Here is a 16,230-nt window from a genome sequence, read left to right on the forward strand (position 1 = left end):
TGAGCAAACATGGTGATCTTGGCTGAATTAAGTGGCGATATCATATTTTAGTTTAATGAAATAATAGTCTGCATGGTTAAAGACTGGTAATTATTCACCCATACTTCTATTTGGCCCAATCAATTAGAATACTTTGGGCCTAATACAGTCATTTGGGCTTGAACAGCTGGCTTTGGCTATGCAAAAGGAATTTTTGAAACAGCAACCAAATTTCCACTGGAGCCTACACTAGCTTCCATTAGATGCAGTGGCAGTGGGTCTGCTGTCTGGTGAGGACTGATTTCTGTTTTACAGGGAGTCTTTTCCTGATCAAACTGGAGTTAGTCAGGGGCAGTCCCTCAGCCACAGGTTTTGCAACACAATGACTTCATTCCTCCCACTTCATCTTAAGGGGCCCTGGAAGGGGGACAGATAAAATAAAACTCAGAAGGTGGCTGAAGACAATTTAAAGGCGAGTCTGAAACTGAGTTTTGGTTACTAAGCTACAAAAGAAAGTTTGAAAGAAAAAAGAAAAGCTTCTTGAGTTCTAAATAAGCAAACAAATTAATAGTCTCTGCCTGCCAGAGGCTTAAAAATGTGAAGCATAATGACATTTCCTCTTTTTATAAAAGACCACACAGGGCACTCAAAGGAAAAGCACACCTTACAATAAAACCAACAAGGATTAATGTGAACAAAGGGAATGGAATTTTCCTTTAACAGTCAATATTCTTTATAGCTTGGCATGCTACATTATTTCTACAGAAGTATATGGTTTGAGAAGTTTGGGTATAATTTCTGAATTTTTAGTATAGGGTATTGTATAGAAATGTCATGGCCATCAAATTTCTGGATGGCATGAAGCTGGGAGACAGCCAAAATGCTCAATAGAGATTTGGGGTTATATACTTAAATGCTCATACCCTCACACATATACATACAAAATCAGTAAGTAATCAGCGGTGAACTGGGACAATATGTACAATGTGAGGCAAAGGGTCAACACTTTGAACATATAAATTTTTAAAAAGAGAGATACCAGTAGAAAAATAGGGAAAACACTTAACACATAACCAAATGATATTAAGGCAAATACAAACAGGAATGCGTGTTGTCTAGTAACTGAAGAAAGGCAAATTTAAACAGCTAGCCATCATTTTGTCTAACTATGGGAGGGTGAAACCAGAACCAGATTCTAGCTTCTTTTGAAGAAAACATAAAGACCTATTTGTAAGATCACTGGACTGGGTAAAAATGAGCTCATCCCTTACCAAAATGTTGACAAGAATTTATAATGAAATTAGTGTTAAGAGTAGCAGCTTCCAAATGAATCCAGTGACAAATCAGAATCACACTCAAATCAGAATCATACTTGGGCTATACCCCAAATTTACTAAGTCAGAATCTCAGGATGGAGCCTAGGATTTGTATTCTAACTTTTGACCTTAGGAAACCAGAAGACTAGATGATTCTGAATGTATGTCCATTTCAATGATTAGATTCACTAATGTAATGTTTAGTATTTAGGTTTCCATTTGTGTCACTTTTAACTTCTGGTCAGCTTATTCATAAGTTTCCATCACAGTTCTTGGTTGCAGCAGGTAAGCCTGAAATTTTAAGCTCTCATTCTAACCCAAAGAAAGGGATGTGGATTTTGATAAGACACACTATTAGAACAATTATGAAAGAGACAATGACCCCATTATCCAGAAGTTTACTGCCAACTGTGAGATTTGAAAAAAAATAGGTATTTAGTAAAGGGATTTTACAGATATTAAAACCCATTATTTTGTTAATATTGTCCTCTAGGACAGAAAATATAGTTTTTAAACTAAATTCCTGAATCTGGATTAACTTTTGGGTAGCAAAACTTACATATTTTATATTAAATGAATCCCTATCTTCATTGAAGGAGGAGGAGGAGATAATAGTGACAGGACAACAGGAGAGAAAGCTGGCTCTTTTTAACCTTGGTTTTCAAAGTGAGTACACAGCAGGAGGATTTTTTTTTTTTAATTTTCCCTTAGATGTATTTACTGCTCCTTCCATCTAAATTTTGTTAATATTGCCTGGAATATCATATTATTGCTAAGGCTATTTATTCCAAGTCATACACAAACCCAGAACACTTTGTTGTGCATTTTGAGTGCAGACTAAAACAATATATAATGTTTAATGATAAATAATGAATATTTCATAGTAAAACATTTTTGATGTTTTATTGAAATGCAGCAATAGAATCTTTCTAAAAATATGCAGAGGTAAATTTGAATTTTCAAAGTTTACTGACAATCATCCCCTGACTCTTCCTTATAAGCATGCATAGGAGGGGCAAGAATCCCTGCTTTGTTCTTACCATAACCTGTTTTAACCCAAGGTGCAGGCCTGCTCACTCCAGCAATGTGCACTTACTACTCAGTGACCTTTAAGACAAACTTCTAAGACCAGAATGTGCTGTTCTCATTTCAGTTACAGAAAGAGTACCACAATTGCCTCGTAAGACCAAAAGAATTATCTTATGGGGCAAGGGGGGCTGGTTATCTTTGATCCTGAAGTCTTTTCATTAGAAGAAATGAAAGTTTCCCTCCTAAACTGGTGCCAAAAGGTTGAGTTTATGTTCTTTCCTAGTGAATAAAGTTCTGATGCTGAATTTTCATGCATACATAGAAATAGATGGTTTATTTTTAAAAAATATTTTGGCTAGAAAAATCAGGGTCTTATCTTAAAACTCACCTACTCTCTTGTTTGTGTGTCATCTGGATATATACCAAGACCACAAGACTCTGTTACACTCCGTCAGACATCCATAGTTAAAAGGGCTACAGTTGGTACCACAATTAAATATATGGGCATGACGTAAGTGGCAGCCCAGTATTAAAGGATGCAGTAATAGTTCAGAGAAGCCCCTTCCTTCAAAACGTGAGGGGGTAAGAATGGAAGGATGGCACTTGACATACTTCACAGAAGTGGATCTGTGTCAGGATAAGAGGTTCTCCAGGGAGTCAAGGTGTGGAGAAGGACTCCAGCCCATGCAACAGCAGAGACAAAGATACCAAGACAGAAAACACACTGGACAGACCAGCAGGCCTTTTAATATTTCAGAACCGTGGCTAGAAGGGTCATCAGGCCTACATCAAAAAATCTTTGTATAGTATGTCCTGGAGTTCAGATTTTTTTCTTATTGGTACTAAGAAGAGTAATGGGACAGTGTTTTTATTTTAAAAAGAAATCCTTACAAGCAGAGAAAGGAGGATAGATTGGCAAGGTGCAATTCTGAATCACAGAGAACAGACAAGGCAAAAGCAAGAAGAGTGAGGAAGGGTCAGAGAGGAGCTGGACAGAACTCTCTAAGTCAAGAGTCTCAAACACAAGCTGTTTCCCAAAGACATAAAAAGTGAGTCAGTATGTGTCTCAAAAGGAGTACATGGCATAATAGAGCAACACATCCAGATGAAACCAGGTTCAAACCTGGGCTTTGCTCTTTACTGGTTGTGTAACCTTGCACAACTTATTTCCTGTCTCTGAGGATCACATGGATCATGTGTATATCATCAATTATACTCCCACCCGTTATGGAGTTGGCAGGAGAACCAGATGAAAGACAGCCCTAGCTGAGCAATTAACTCATAATAGGAACCCAACAAAAGCTCTATGAAGCAGGCCGACAGAAAAGATTCACATGTATGGTTACTTGCTTTATGTTTCTAAACAAAGATTCAAATGTGTCTCAATTAAGTCAACTATTTCTGAAGCCCAGAAAGCACTTATTTAGCTCTTCTATTTGTAAAGCTAAAAGGAATTATTTAGAAGGATTTGCATTAAATGTCCAAGTATCAATTCGGTTCAATTATAATGAACACCCTCCAGTAGGGAGTTTTGGCTTGTACTGCAGACCCTGGGTTTGTACAATCAATTTCCATTTTTCCGCTCTATAGATTATCTGATGTTCTGGATGGTTTCTATGGCATCTATATCACAGAATGTTCTCTGACTTTAGTTTCCTTTAACTTGTACAAGAGAGGAGGAAGAGTGGCTTAATGGTTTACTTCTTTGAAACATACATACACACATACTCTCTTTTTCTCTCTCACCCCAGCTTTCCAATTTCTATGTACCCTAACTTCAACCACTCTATATTCCAGGTTTATTCTACATATCAAGCAGCTATTTTTTTCCTTTTTGCTTTCCAGTGATGTTCATCTTGCTAGAAATAACTTTCATTCTTCCTCAGAACGTCCACCTAAAGCCTATCCCCTCTTCTAAGACCCACAATGAGACATACCAGCTTTATGGAATCTTTTCTGGCTCTAAAGCAGGAAACTCTGTTTGATTCTCTCTTGTGGTTCATTACTACATTTAATGGAGAAAATATTGGGTTCTAAATGTAAAGTTTATACTTCTATTTTTATGCCAACCATCACATAATCTTTCATGCTTTAGCAGATGAAAAAAAAAATCAACAACCTTCCTGGACTGTGCTTCTCAGTGCCCAAAGGCTGCTGGAAATGTTGGCCAAATGAATGAGCTCACTCTTAATTTCTACAAATATTTTAATATAAATCATGGATATGAAAAGAAATCTCTCATGGGACACACTGGCAGAAGGTAGCATAGAACAACTTCACATAGCTTTATACAATTAAAATATGTCATCAAAATAAAGAAAAATATTTTAACTAAGACATAATGACAAAAATTTTTGTAGAAAAATTTAAGAGTTGTCTAATAAGGTATGGAAGACAGAAAGGCAAAAATATATTCAATATACAACAATATTTATGTTAGCTCCTCCTTTTAAAGCATCTATCAGCACTGTCAACTGTTAATACATTTTTGAAAACCAATTTTTATTTGATGTAGTAAAAGCCATTAATTTCTTTGAGCCTTAGTTTCCTTGACAATAAAACTAAGATTTAATCCTAATAATACCTCAAAACCTAAGGTTTCTTTGATAATTAAATTGCAAAGTGCTTGTGCACCTCTTTGAGACACTGATGATACTTAAGCTCCTCAAGAAAATACTACTGATGATTGCACTCAGCAACACGTCCTGTGCTCTTTGGAATGTGTGCAGGGAGCCTTAGCAGACAGCTGAGGGTGACAGCAGTGAGGGTGGTTTATGTGGGAACCACAGACCATTTCCTCCTCTTTCATTTACCCAATTAATTTAAATGACACTGGCCTAGTCTTTATGCTTCAAGGATGTACTACTAAAGGTCTTGCTCTAGTTCTATCTGGATAGTTCATCTTCTCTATCCATTGGGTAGAAAGCAGACACATTCAAATCAGCATTCAAACAGAAATATGAAGTAGAGAACTAAAAACTGCATTCAGCCACTCTTTATTCTCCTTTTGGGGATGGTGGTATTACTGAAGAGGGATTCAGGTGATGGAAAGATAGGATTAACAGTTTCTTGTTTTTTTTTTTTTTTCTTTTTTGGTACCAGGGATTGAACTCAGGGGCACTTGACCACTGAGCCACATCTCCAGCCCTATTTTGTATTTTATTTATAGACAGGGTCTCACTGAGTTACATAGTGCTTTGTCATTGCTGAGGCTGGCTTTGAATTTCGATTCTCTTGCCTCTGCCTCCCAAGCCACTCAGATTACAGTGTGTCAATGTGCCCAGCTGTTTCTTGAATTTTGACTAATTTGATTAAATTGATACCCTCTACATTGGAAAACTATTTGTCCATTTCACCTTCCTTGTACAGGTCCAGCAAGCAAGCTGGCTGACTGGTAAATAATAAAAAATAATTGTGTGTGGCTCTTGTTAGTTTCCTGAAGAATGTTTTGGAAATATGGACAACATTGAAACCCCACACATTCTAAAACTACAAATCTGGCTGTTAGTGAATTTATGCAGAATTTTCATGTAGTGACTCTTGTCAAGAAGTTGTTTTCAAGACTTTTGTCAAAGGTACATAGGGTTTCTAATGAAAAATATTAAGCAAAGGCTTCAGAATATTTTCCTCTTTAGAAAAAAAGAGTTCAGATATGGTTTGAGTCTGGGCACTAAGCCAGCAGGTAACAATGTTCCTTTAAAGGTATCTCTTGGATAACAATGAGCTCATCAATCAACTGTTCCAAGAAACTTAAGAATAACACATGACATAACGTATCTGGCTGGGCTGACTGCTATGCTATGTAATGTTCAGTAAGCACTACCTGTTATTTGCTTTTTAGTCTCCAAGTCTCTGGTTTGCTTCAGCACCTGGAGCAGCCGAGGTACCCCATTGAGTTCAGCAACCTCCAATTTGTTGTCATTGTCCTCAAATACCAAGTTTCTCAAGGCCCCGCACACGGCTCGCTGTACATCTTCATTCTGGACTTTGAGTAGCTGTAGAAGCTTGGGGATGCCACGAAGCTGATTAACCTGGGGAAGAAGTGGGTGCATATTCCTAACATTAATTTTGATGTGGTAGTAATGCATTTCATGCCTTATGAACAGATGAAGTTCACTATGTTAACTGCAATACTTATCAGTCAATAACTGTACGTAGCACAACTTGGGACTCACACTATATAATACACCCCTGCTGCAAAGCAGTATCTGTCATCAACAGCTTGAAGGGGGAAGGTTAAATGATAGAGGGTGGACAGAGCTATTTAAGTAGGTAATAGAAGTTAAGTGATAAAAGCCTGGACCATAACAAAAAAAGAAGAGAACTAGGGATCAGGGGAATAAGAGAAATTTTAGAGAAGAACACCAAATTACATGAGTACTTTTTACAGGACAAAACTTTACCATCAATAATGAAATGAATCACCTTCATCAAGAGAAGTAAAAATTCATTTATCATGGCAATATTAATAGTAATGCAACCTAACTCCAAATCCAAGTTATTTTTATGATCAATTATTTTGAGTATTTAAAAAGATTTACATAAATTTTGTAAGAATTTTAGTGTAAGTAAATAATTTTATACTTTTTTTTCAAAATTTTCTTAGTTGTAGATGAACACAATATCTTTATTTTATTTATTTATATTTTTGTGTGGTGCTGAGGATTGAACCCAGTGCCTCACGCATGCAAGGCAAGCACTCAACCACTGAGCTACAACCCCAGCCCCTAATTTTATGCTTTTTGATGTACTATTTAAAAAATATTTCTTCTAGTCCAGCACAGAAGTGCATGCCTGTAATCCTAGTGACTTGGGAGGCTGAGTAAAAGTCAAGTTTGAGATCAGCCTTAGAAACTTAGTGAGGCCCTAAGCAATCTATTGACCATCTCTCAAAATAAAAAATAAAAAGGGTTGAGGATGTAGCTGAGCAGTAAAAGTGTCCCTAAGTTCAATTCCCAGAAAAAAAAATATATGTTATCTATATTACATATATATTATATTATATATGTTATATTATATATATGGACCCACGTATATTACATATACACATATACATATATACATACATATACTTACATACATACACACACATATCCAAATACACAGGAAAGAACACATTGTCTATTGGAGAAAATGCCAAAACTAGCAATGGAAAAGAAAAAACACATGGTTTAGATTCAGAAGCTACTATGGCTGCTTAGAAAAGGTCAAATAATATCAATTTGAGTAAATCAGTTTGGTGTTTTAGGCTGCAGATATCATCAAATGAATAGGGAAAGGTGGACGGAGGGTTGGTACAAAGAAATGTTAAGTTGTAGTCTGATGGCTTTCCCTCTTAAAGGCTTCCATTTGCATCCAATTTGAAAACTTTTAAGTTGGTGAGAGACTTGAGTACAGATCTCAGTCATTATGACCATCTCAATGCAAAAATTTCAGGTAGCAAGTTTATGAATAGGGATGAACTTTTCTTTCAAATGAGGTTAGTTAGGTATGAAAGGTACCTAACTGCCAGCAGTCTGCCCTGTGTGTGTGTATGTGTGTGTGTGTGTGTGTGTGTGTGTGTGTGTAGGGGTGTGGGAGTGGCACACCTAGCTTAAAGGCACATTTGTATGTATTCTATATCAAATTCCAGCCACCCTCTCTTATTAATAGTAGAGATAGTATTTATGACAAAATCTTCCAATCTTACGTCTTCCTTTGTTAGCACTGGGAAAAGACTACAAGGAAGGAAGAAATGAAAGTCCAGGTTGTAAAACAATCTAAATAATAATAATAATAAAAGTAATAAGTACAATAACAATAAAGCAAAAATAACAACTCTTCTTCTTCTTGTATCTCTCAATAAGAGGTGTCACCATAGTCTTAAAAAGTTCTATAGACATTAACTAATTAAGAGCTTATAAGACCCTCAAGAGGGCCAGGCATGGTGGCACACACTTGTAATCCCAGTGGCTTGGTAGGCTAAGGCAGGAGGATCACAGGTTTGAAGCCAGCCTCAGCAATTTAGCAAGGCCTAAGCAACTTAGTGACCCTGTCTCTAAATAAAAACACAAAAAAGGGCTGGTGATGTGGCTTAGGAGTTGAGAGCCCCTGGATTCAATCCCTAGTACCAAAAACAAAACAAAATAAAACAAACCTTAAAAGGAAAGTGCTCTTTTTAAAACAGGACACATAAAAACATAACTGTTGTATATGTCACTAGGGTATCATGGGATGTATCAATACAGAGCAAAGTACTTTTTGATACCCTTAAGGCTTCACTGGTATTAATGAGCAGTAACACTTTCACTTATTGGCTTTCTTATACTTGAACAATAAGAGACAGATGGGAAGTCAGCCAGAGCAATTCTGTTTGGCTATAACTAAAGCCATTCTAATATATTCATACATCAATGCCAATAATAAAGATTTCTTAGGTACACGTTCGAACTGGTCCAAAAGATCCACATCTACGTGTTTGCTTCCTCTATTTCCATTATTATACTTCCTTAAGAGCAAAAAAAAGCACAATTTATTTAAGACAACTTATAGTTCTCACGTTTCTCTAATGTTCTAAATTTTTATTTTATAGTTAAGTTTTAAGGTAGCAAAATTCATACTTCATGAACTTCACAAATGGCTAGCTAAGCCAAATCTTCACAGCAGCAGCAGATACATCAGAAGCAAAAAGAAAATGCTGTTTTTCCTGAGGTACTTTGGCAGCTTTAGAAATATTTTATTACCTTAATTTATAATTTATAAGTTGCCTTCTTCAAAATATGATGTGAAATGGCTCACTGGCCATATTGCATTTCAAGCTGTTATGATAGGATTAGTGAGAAGTGGAATGAGGAAGCCTCTCTGGCTCTCACCGGTCACCTATATCCCCTTGGCTTTCAGCACTTGCTCCAGTCCGGAAAGAGGGTACTGCAGACATGACAGTGTGCAGATAAAGGCTGAAATCCGGCTACTGTTCTACCTACTGTAGAATTTGACTCCCTAGTGTCTGGAACTTAACCCAGGTTTAAAAATAGGCTTTGGTTTCTTTTATCCACTTTATCAAACAAATGGATATAAATCTGATGAAATGCAAGAAGTGAGAACTCTTCCCTTGGGCATTTAACTAGAGGATGGTAGATGATGAATCATGTAGGATCAAAATCAAATGTGCTGCTTTTGTCCCTTAAAACTCAGGGAGGCAGTTGAGACCAGAAATGTTTGATGAGTTTCCTTGTCATACTGAATCCTCAGGGGACTTTTTCTTCTTTTGAGGAGAGAAAAAAAGAAATCACTAACATAAAGTCTCAGAACTTCAAAAAAGCTTTCATTTGAAATCGTTTCTAAATTTATGAACGGGCAGAATCATATTAGAATTTTATCTTTCTCTTTGGCTTTCTGTTAACATTCTTCCCTGCTAACTATAAAATAAGTAAAGGAGCCAGGAGTGGTGGTGCACACCTGTAATAGGGGTGAGGATGTAGCTCAGTAATAGATAGAGCATCCCTAGATCCAATCTATGGTTAACCCTCACCCCCCACCCCTGGCACATACACTCAAATAAGTAAATGATGGGGATTTCAGGTGAAAATAAGCAGCATGGGAAACACCTGACTTTGGAGAAAAAGGCTGCGGTACTGCACAGTCTTTGCTCTCACGTCCTTCCCTGTCTGGAATGTTCTGCCCACTTTTCTATTCTGGCGAAGCCCTGCTCATCCTGTATGATCCAGCTCAAATGTCACCTTCTTCGTGAAATGTCACTCCCTTCCTCTTTCCTTCCCATTAGAATTAATCACTCCCTATAAATTGGTCTAACCTTTCAGGAAGATAATTGGCAACATGTGTCAAAACTTTAAAAATATTTGCTTCTGGTAACCTTCATTAGGAAATAGTGTGAAATGCAGACACACACTAATATATAAAAATAGTAACTGCAGTATTTATAATAATGAAAAATAAGGAACCATAGAAAGCCAATAGTGGGGGACAAGCAGTTGGTGACTGTCACATATCCACATGTTGAGATATTCATGGGAGAGGCAGAGCAGTGTTTGAACTGACAGACATTTTATTAGTCATACATTTTCCCCATCAGTCAAATGGAGTTGTGTAAGGTTAACTATCATGTGCTAGGCACACAGTAGTTACTTAACACTTAGTAGTTACTACTATTATCATTAAAATGCCATCATTAAGCTAATGTTTAAAAATATTATTAGTGTTATGAGAAAATGCTTATGATACACTTTTCAAAGGTGGAATAAAATATATCTGCATTTCCACTCATAAACACAGGCATAGAGAAAAACAGGATTAGGGGATTTGGGAGAAGTGATCAAAGGCATAAATCATGAATGGAATTTGCTATTTTTTAAGGGTATATTTGTGCATACTTAAAAAATTTTAAAATCCCCACAAAGCAAGCTACATATCCAACTTGGTTGCAGATATGTAAGTTTATGTGTTTAATATCAGAGGAAAAACCCTAAAATAACAATGGTAGGATTATGGGTATTTTTTTTCTTTTTTAATTCTCAATTTTTCTTATAATGAACTTAAATTAGTTTTGCAAGATTTTGCAAAACATTTATAGTGGTCACTACTTCAGTGATAAGATTTGAAATAAACATGGGAAAGGACCATTTAAAAAAGGGTTTTGCAGATTAAATTAAAGGATTTATCTTTAATCCAGCAGGCAAGATCGGCATTAATTGGAAAGATCTCCCTAAAAGGAGATTGTATTGGGAGTAGGTAAGAATGGAAGTAGGGATATTAGTTAGGAGGCCACTGGATTAACAGATGATGGTGACAGGGACCAGGATAGTAGAGCTGAGTAGGGAGTAAAAGGTGGGTATTGGATTATTTTTACAAATAGTATTAGAGAACTTGAACACTGAGTAAATACAAAAGGGAAGAAAAAAAAAAAAAACAAACCCAACAACCTTTTTTTGAAAGTCTGTTCAAGTTTTGGTGTCAAACTATCCAAGTAAACTACTGTTCATTATCAGAAAAAATACATCCCTAATCTGAAATTCTAAAATGATGCCACAAGTGGAAAATTCTACACCATAAAGCTCTGTTTCATGCACAAATTGAAAATATTGTATAAAATTATCTTCAAGCTTCATTTATAAGTTGTATTTTAAAAATAAATGAATTTTGTGCTTAGATTTTGATCCTGTCCCCACGGTATCATATTATGTATGTGCAAAAATTCCGAGATCTGAAAAAAATCCCAAATCCAAAACAATTCTGGTTCCAAGCATTTTGGATGAGAGATACTCAACTTGTAAGAGGCTCTGAATTATTTTAGGTAAGCAATATAGCACCATCTAATTGTGGTCTTATAACAACTCTTTGTAGTGAAACTATAATTTCCCACTTTATAAGGAGGAAAGTTGGAGCTTGGGTAGGTAGAATATCTCGCTCAAGGTCACCCATGTAATAAGAGTACTGGGATTCAAACCTAGCTCTGATTGATTCCTGAAAGTTTATGCTCAACCACTAGCATCTTGACTCCCAATCTACTGGAAGCTAATATCAATCCATTAATAGCTGAATGAACTGCTGGGAGGTGGAACCTACTTGGAGCAAGTTAAGTAAGTCATTGGGGACAGACCTGGGAAGGGTTTATTCCTGGCCCCAACCCCTGCTATGAGCTGAGAAGCCGTCCTCCACATCCTTCCACCATGATGTTCTGTCTCACCTCAAGTCCAGAACAGTGGAGCTGCCTGACCATGATTTGAGGCCTCTGAAACCCTGAGCTGAAAATAAACGTTTCCTCCTTTAAGGTATTCTTGTCAGGTATTTTGGTCACAACAATGAAAAGCTGACTTGAACACAAGTAACAACAGAAAAAGAGATGCAGAGAAAGAGAACTCCTGAAATCAGCAAAGGGTTCCCCTCCAGCATTCAGTAGAGTATTAATTAGCATGTGTGTAAAGAAAACTGGTTGAGGCCAGGGAAATAATCACATCAAATGATTTAAAGGAATAGCTACTATGTTCACACAGGACCAGGAACAGTGATTTTTCTTACCAGCCAGCCATGAGAGCCTCAAGATTCATGATATAATAGGAAGAGTTCTCAAAGTGTCTTGCTTTAGAGGTAGGATCAATTATCTACAGAGGAATGCTGATTTGGTCCCCCCTAAATCTTAAGAGCAAAATTTGAAAAATCCAAACTATTTCCAAGTAACTTGACTGCATCCCAGAAAAAAGTTCAAGATTATTTATTTATGAAAATATAAAATTAACCAGTACCCAACAAGATAAAATTCATGATGCCAGTTTAAAAATTGCCAGTGCTGATCATAGTGGTACAGACTGTAATTCTAGCTATTGAGGAGGCTGAGGCAGAAGGATCACAAGTTCAAAGGCAGCCTCAGCAACTTGGTGATATCATGTCTCAAAATAAAAACCATAAAAAAAGGGGCTGGGAATATGGCTCAGTAGTTAAGTGCCCCTGAACACAAATGTCAGAATTAGCAGACAAGAACATTAAAGTAGCAATTTTAACTTCTTCTATATGTCCAGAAAACTTGAGCAAAGGTGGGACATAAAAAAGGGTAAGTAGGGCCATAAAAGGTGTAAAAAATATTTAAGGAGATTTCATTTCTACCTGAGATAAAAAGTATAATTTATGAAATAAAAATACTCTGAACACTAATGGTATATTAAACACTGTAGAAGAAAAGGTTGGTAAATTTAAAGAATAATTTTTGAACTTATTCAAAAGGAAACAAAGAAAAAATAAAAAACTAAAGAAGAAAAAGAATAGGCTGTTGATGAGCTATGGGACAACTCTAAGCAGTTAACATATATGTAATTTATGTAATTACAGTTCCCAAAGGAGGAACAGAAGCAGATAAACAAATGAGAAAAGCTAATGGCTGAAAAGGTTCCAAAATTGATGAAAAGTAGAAATCCATAAATCTGAGAGCTCAGTGAACTCCCCCTACACAAGAAATACAAGGAAAACTACACCAAGGCACATTGTAACCAATATGTTTAACAACAGTGTTAAATAGAAAATCTTAAAAGCAACAAGGGATGGGGGGTGGAGGGTGGGGGAAGACATACTCTAGAGAAGAACAAAGATAAGGATGACAAGTGATTTCTGTCTGAAACAATGCAAGTGAGATGACAGTTAAAAAAAATATCTTTTAAGCACTGACATTTAAAAGGGAAAGAAACAAATGGCATCTACACAAAGAACTAGAACAACTTACAGGAAATGGAAAAATCCCTGAAAAGACACAACTACCAAAGCTCACTGAAGAAGAAATAGCCCAAATTACCCCATGTCAATTAAATAAACTGAATTTGTAGTTACGAAACTATTGGAAAATTGAAAAAGATTGAATAGTTTACAATTCATTCAATTAGTCAAAAAAAAAAAAAAAAAAAAGGAAAATGACATCTTATCTTTTAAATACACCTGTAAAAACTCTTAAAATTTTATCAAGTCTAACTAAAAATATAAAAAATGACAGTATGCCATAGCCAAGTGTGATTTATCCCAGGAATAGAATAACATTTTAAAATCAATCAAGGTAATTTATCATAATAGCAAAAGTAAAATGAAAAAAAAAATAGAAATATTTCAATAGACACATAAAATGCAAAATCCAATACCCATTATTGGTACCAAAAAAAGAAAAGAAAGAAAAACTTCATTAAGACAGAAATAGATAGGAAGTTCTTCAACTTTATGTGGTCACCTATGAAAAACCAACAGGTAGTCATACACTTTATAAAGAAAGACTGATCAGGAACAGGATGAATACCTACTCTCAGACTTCCTTTCAAGATTGTAGGGGAGGTTTTAGCAAGCAAGAAACTGAACACAATAGTGCACACCTGTAATGCCAGCTATTTGAGAGGATGAGGCAGGAGGATTATAAGTTTAAGGCTAACCTGTACAATTTAGCGAGACCCTATCTCAAAATAAAATAAAAAGGGCTGGTAGAGCACACACTTGCCTAGCATATATGAGATCCTGGCTTCAGTTTCTAGTACTGAAACAAAGAAAACAAAAGGAAGAAGGAAAAAAGAAAGAAAGAAATACAAAGCATCCAAATTGGAAAGGATGAAATGAAACTGTACTTGCAAATGGCATTATCTTCTATGTAGAAAATCTGATGGAATCTTAAAAAATGCTACCAGAGTTAATAACTGAATTTAGAAATATCTTAAGCTATAAGATCAATATATACAAATATCAATTCTATATACTAGCAAAGAACAATAAAAAATTTTAGTTATGAAAGCATCTGGAAGTATGATAAACTTAAGGATAAATCTTTAAAAAATATGAAAGACCTCTAGAGTAAAAACTATATAACATTGCTGAGAGAAATTAGGGAAGACTTTAATAAATAGTGAAATATATTGTGTTCTACATGAAAACTCAACATAGTTAAGATGTCAGTCCTTCCCAGATCTGTCTCCAGATTCAATGCATTCTCAGGTTTTTTTTTTTTTTTTTTTTTTTAAGAAATTGACAAACTGATTAGAAAATTCAAATATAACTGTAAAGACCTAGAATAGCCAACACAACTCTGAAAGAGAGCAAAGTTGGAGAAATAACATTACTTAATTTTAAGACTCATTATAAAATTATAGTAATCAAGACCATGTAGTTCCCAGTAAATGAGGAGGCTGAGGCAGAAGGAGCACAAGTTTGAGATCAGCCTGGACAACTTAATAAAATCAATAAAAAGGGATGAGGATATAGTTCAGTGGTAGAGCACCTGGGGTTCAAAACTCAACATGGGGGATGTATGAATAGTATGGCATTTAAATAAAAACAAACAAATAGATAAGTGGAAGAGAACACACACCAAAAAATACATTCACATATGTGGTCAATATCTCCTCAAGAAAAGTAGAAAGACAATTTATTAGTGAGAGGAAAGCCTTTGTAACAAATAACACCTGAAAAATTGAATGTGCCAAAAAAGAAACTTCAGTTTAAATCTCATAATACACACAAAAACTAACCCCCCAAAACTATAGACCAATATCAAAACAAAATTATGTAAGCTCATGAAAAGATGTTCAATTTCACTTATGATTAGGGAAATGCATATTAAAACCACAATGAAATACCATTATAAATTTAAATAAAATCATAAAAATTTGTTTAAAATAATAAAATAATTGGGCAGTTTCTTAAAAAGTCAAACATACACTACTGTATCATCCAGGGATCCTACTCCTGGGTATTCAATGAAGAGAAATGAAAGCATATGTCTACATGAAGATCTATACATATGTTCAAAGCAGTTTTTTTTTTAATAGCCAAGACTTTTGATACACACCACATGAATGAATCTCAAAACACTTGAGCTAAGTAAAATAATGCAGAAAAAGAGCATGCATGCTATATAATTCCACTTACATCAAATTCTAGAAAATTCACTCTAATCTTTAGCTATGGGGGGTTGTCTTGGGAGGGGTGGAAATTGATTGGAGAGGGATGGAACATGCAGGTTACATATAAATACAAGAAAATACTAGAGGTAATGGATATGCTCATGATCTTGATTATGACAATCACTTCACAGTGCCAAAACATGTCAAAATGTTGTTGAACTGCATCTCAATAAAGCTGTTACATTTAGACAACAGACATCAATGTAGCAGTTTTAAAGAATGAGATAAGGCTAACATATATTGAAGACTTCTAAGATACAGTGTAATTTTGTTTTCAATCAAAAAAGGGTATGACTCTCCTCCTCCAAAACAAATATATAATGACCTATTGATTCCAACTCTGGAGATCAGTCCTATGATAACATTTCTGGAAATGTTAAAGAATAAATGTACAAACTATTCATCAATTATTATAGTATGCTAATGAAACAATGAAAAAAGTTGCAAAATACTACTTGTATTAATATGTTTTTTAAGTGTAGAAAACAATA

General features: G+C 35.4%; 1 protein-coding gene across 2 annotated transcripts in view; it reads right to left on the reverse strand.

The window, feature by feature from the left end:
* The window catches only part of Pkp2 (plakophilin 2), a 71,474-nt gene that overhangs the window by 31,876 nt on the left and 23,368 nt on the right, over window positions 1-16,230 (reverse strand). For both annotated transcript variants that reach the window (XM_046435958.2, XM_046435959.2), the window contains exon 5: window positions 6,148-6,355. In XM_046435958.2, the coding sequence (XP_046291914.1) occupies window positions 6,148-6,355 (208 nt within the window). The remainder of the gene's footprint in view (window positions 1-6,147; window positions 6,356-16,230) is intronic.

This window comes from Marmota monax, unplaced genomic scaffold, assembly GCF_021218885.2.
Source record: "Marmota monax isolate L192 unplaced genomic scaffold, Marmota_monax_Labrador192_F-V1.1 WCK01_AAM20220418_F8-fsc00012, whole genome shotgun sequence".
In the NCBI taxonomy this organism is placed as follows: domain Eukaryota; kingdom Metazoa; phylum Chordata; class Mammalia; order Rodentia; family Sciuridae; genus Marmota; species Marmota monax.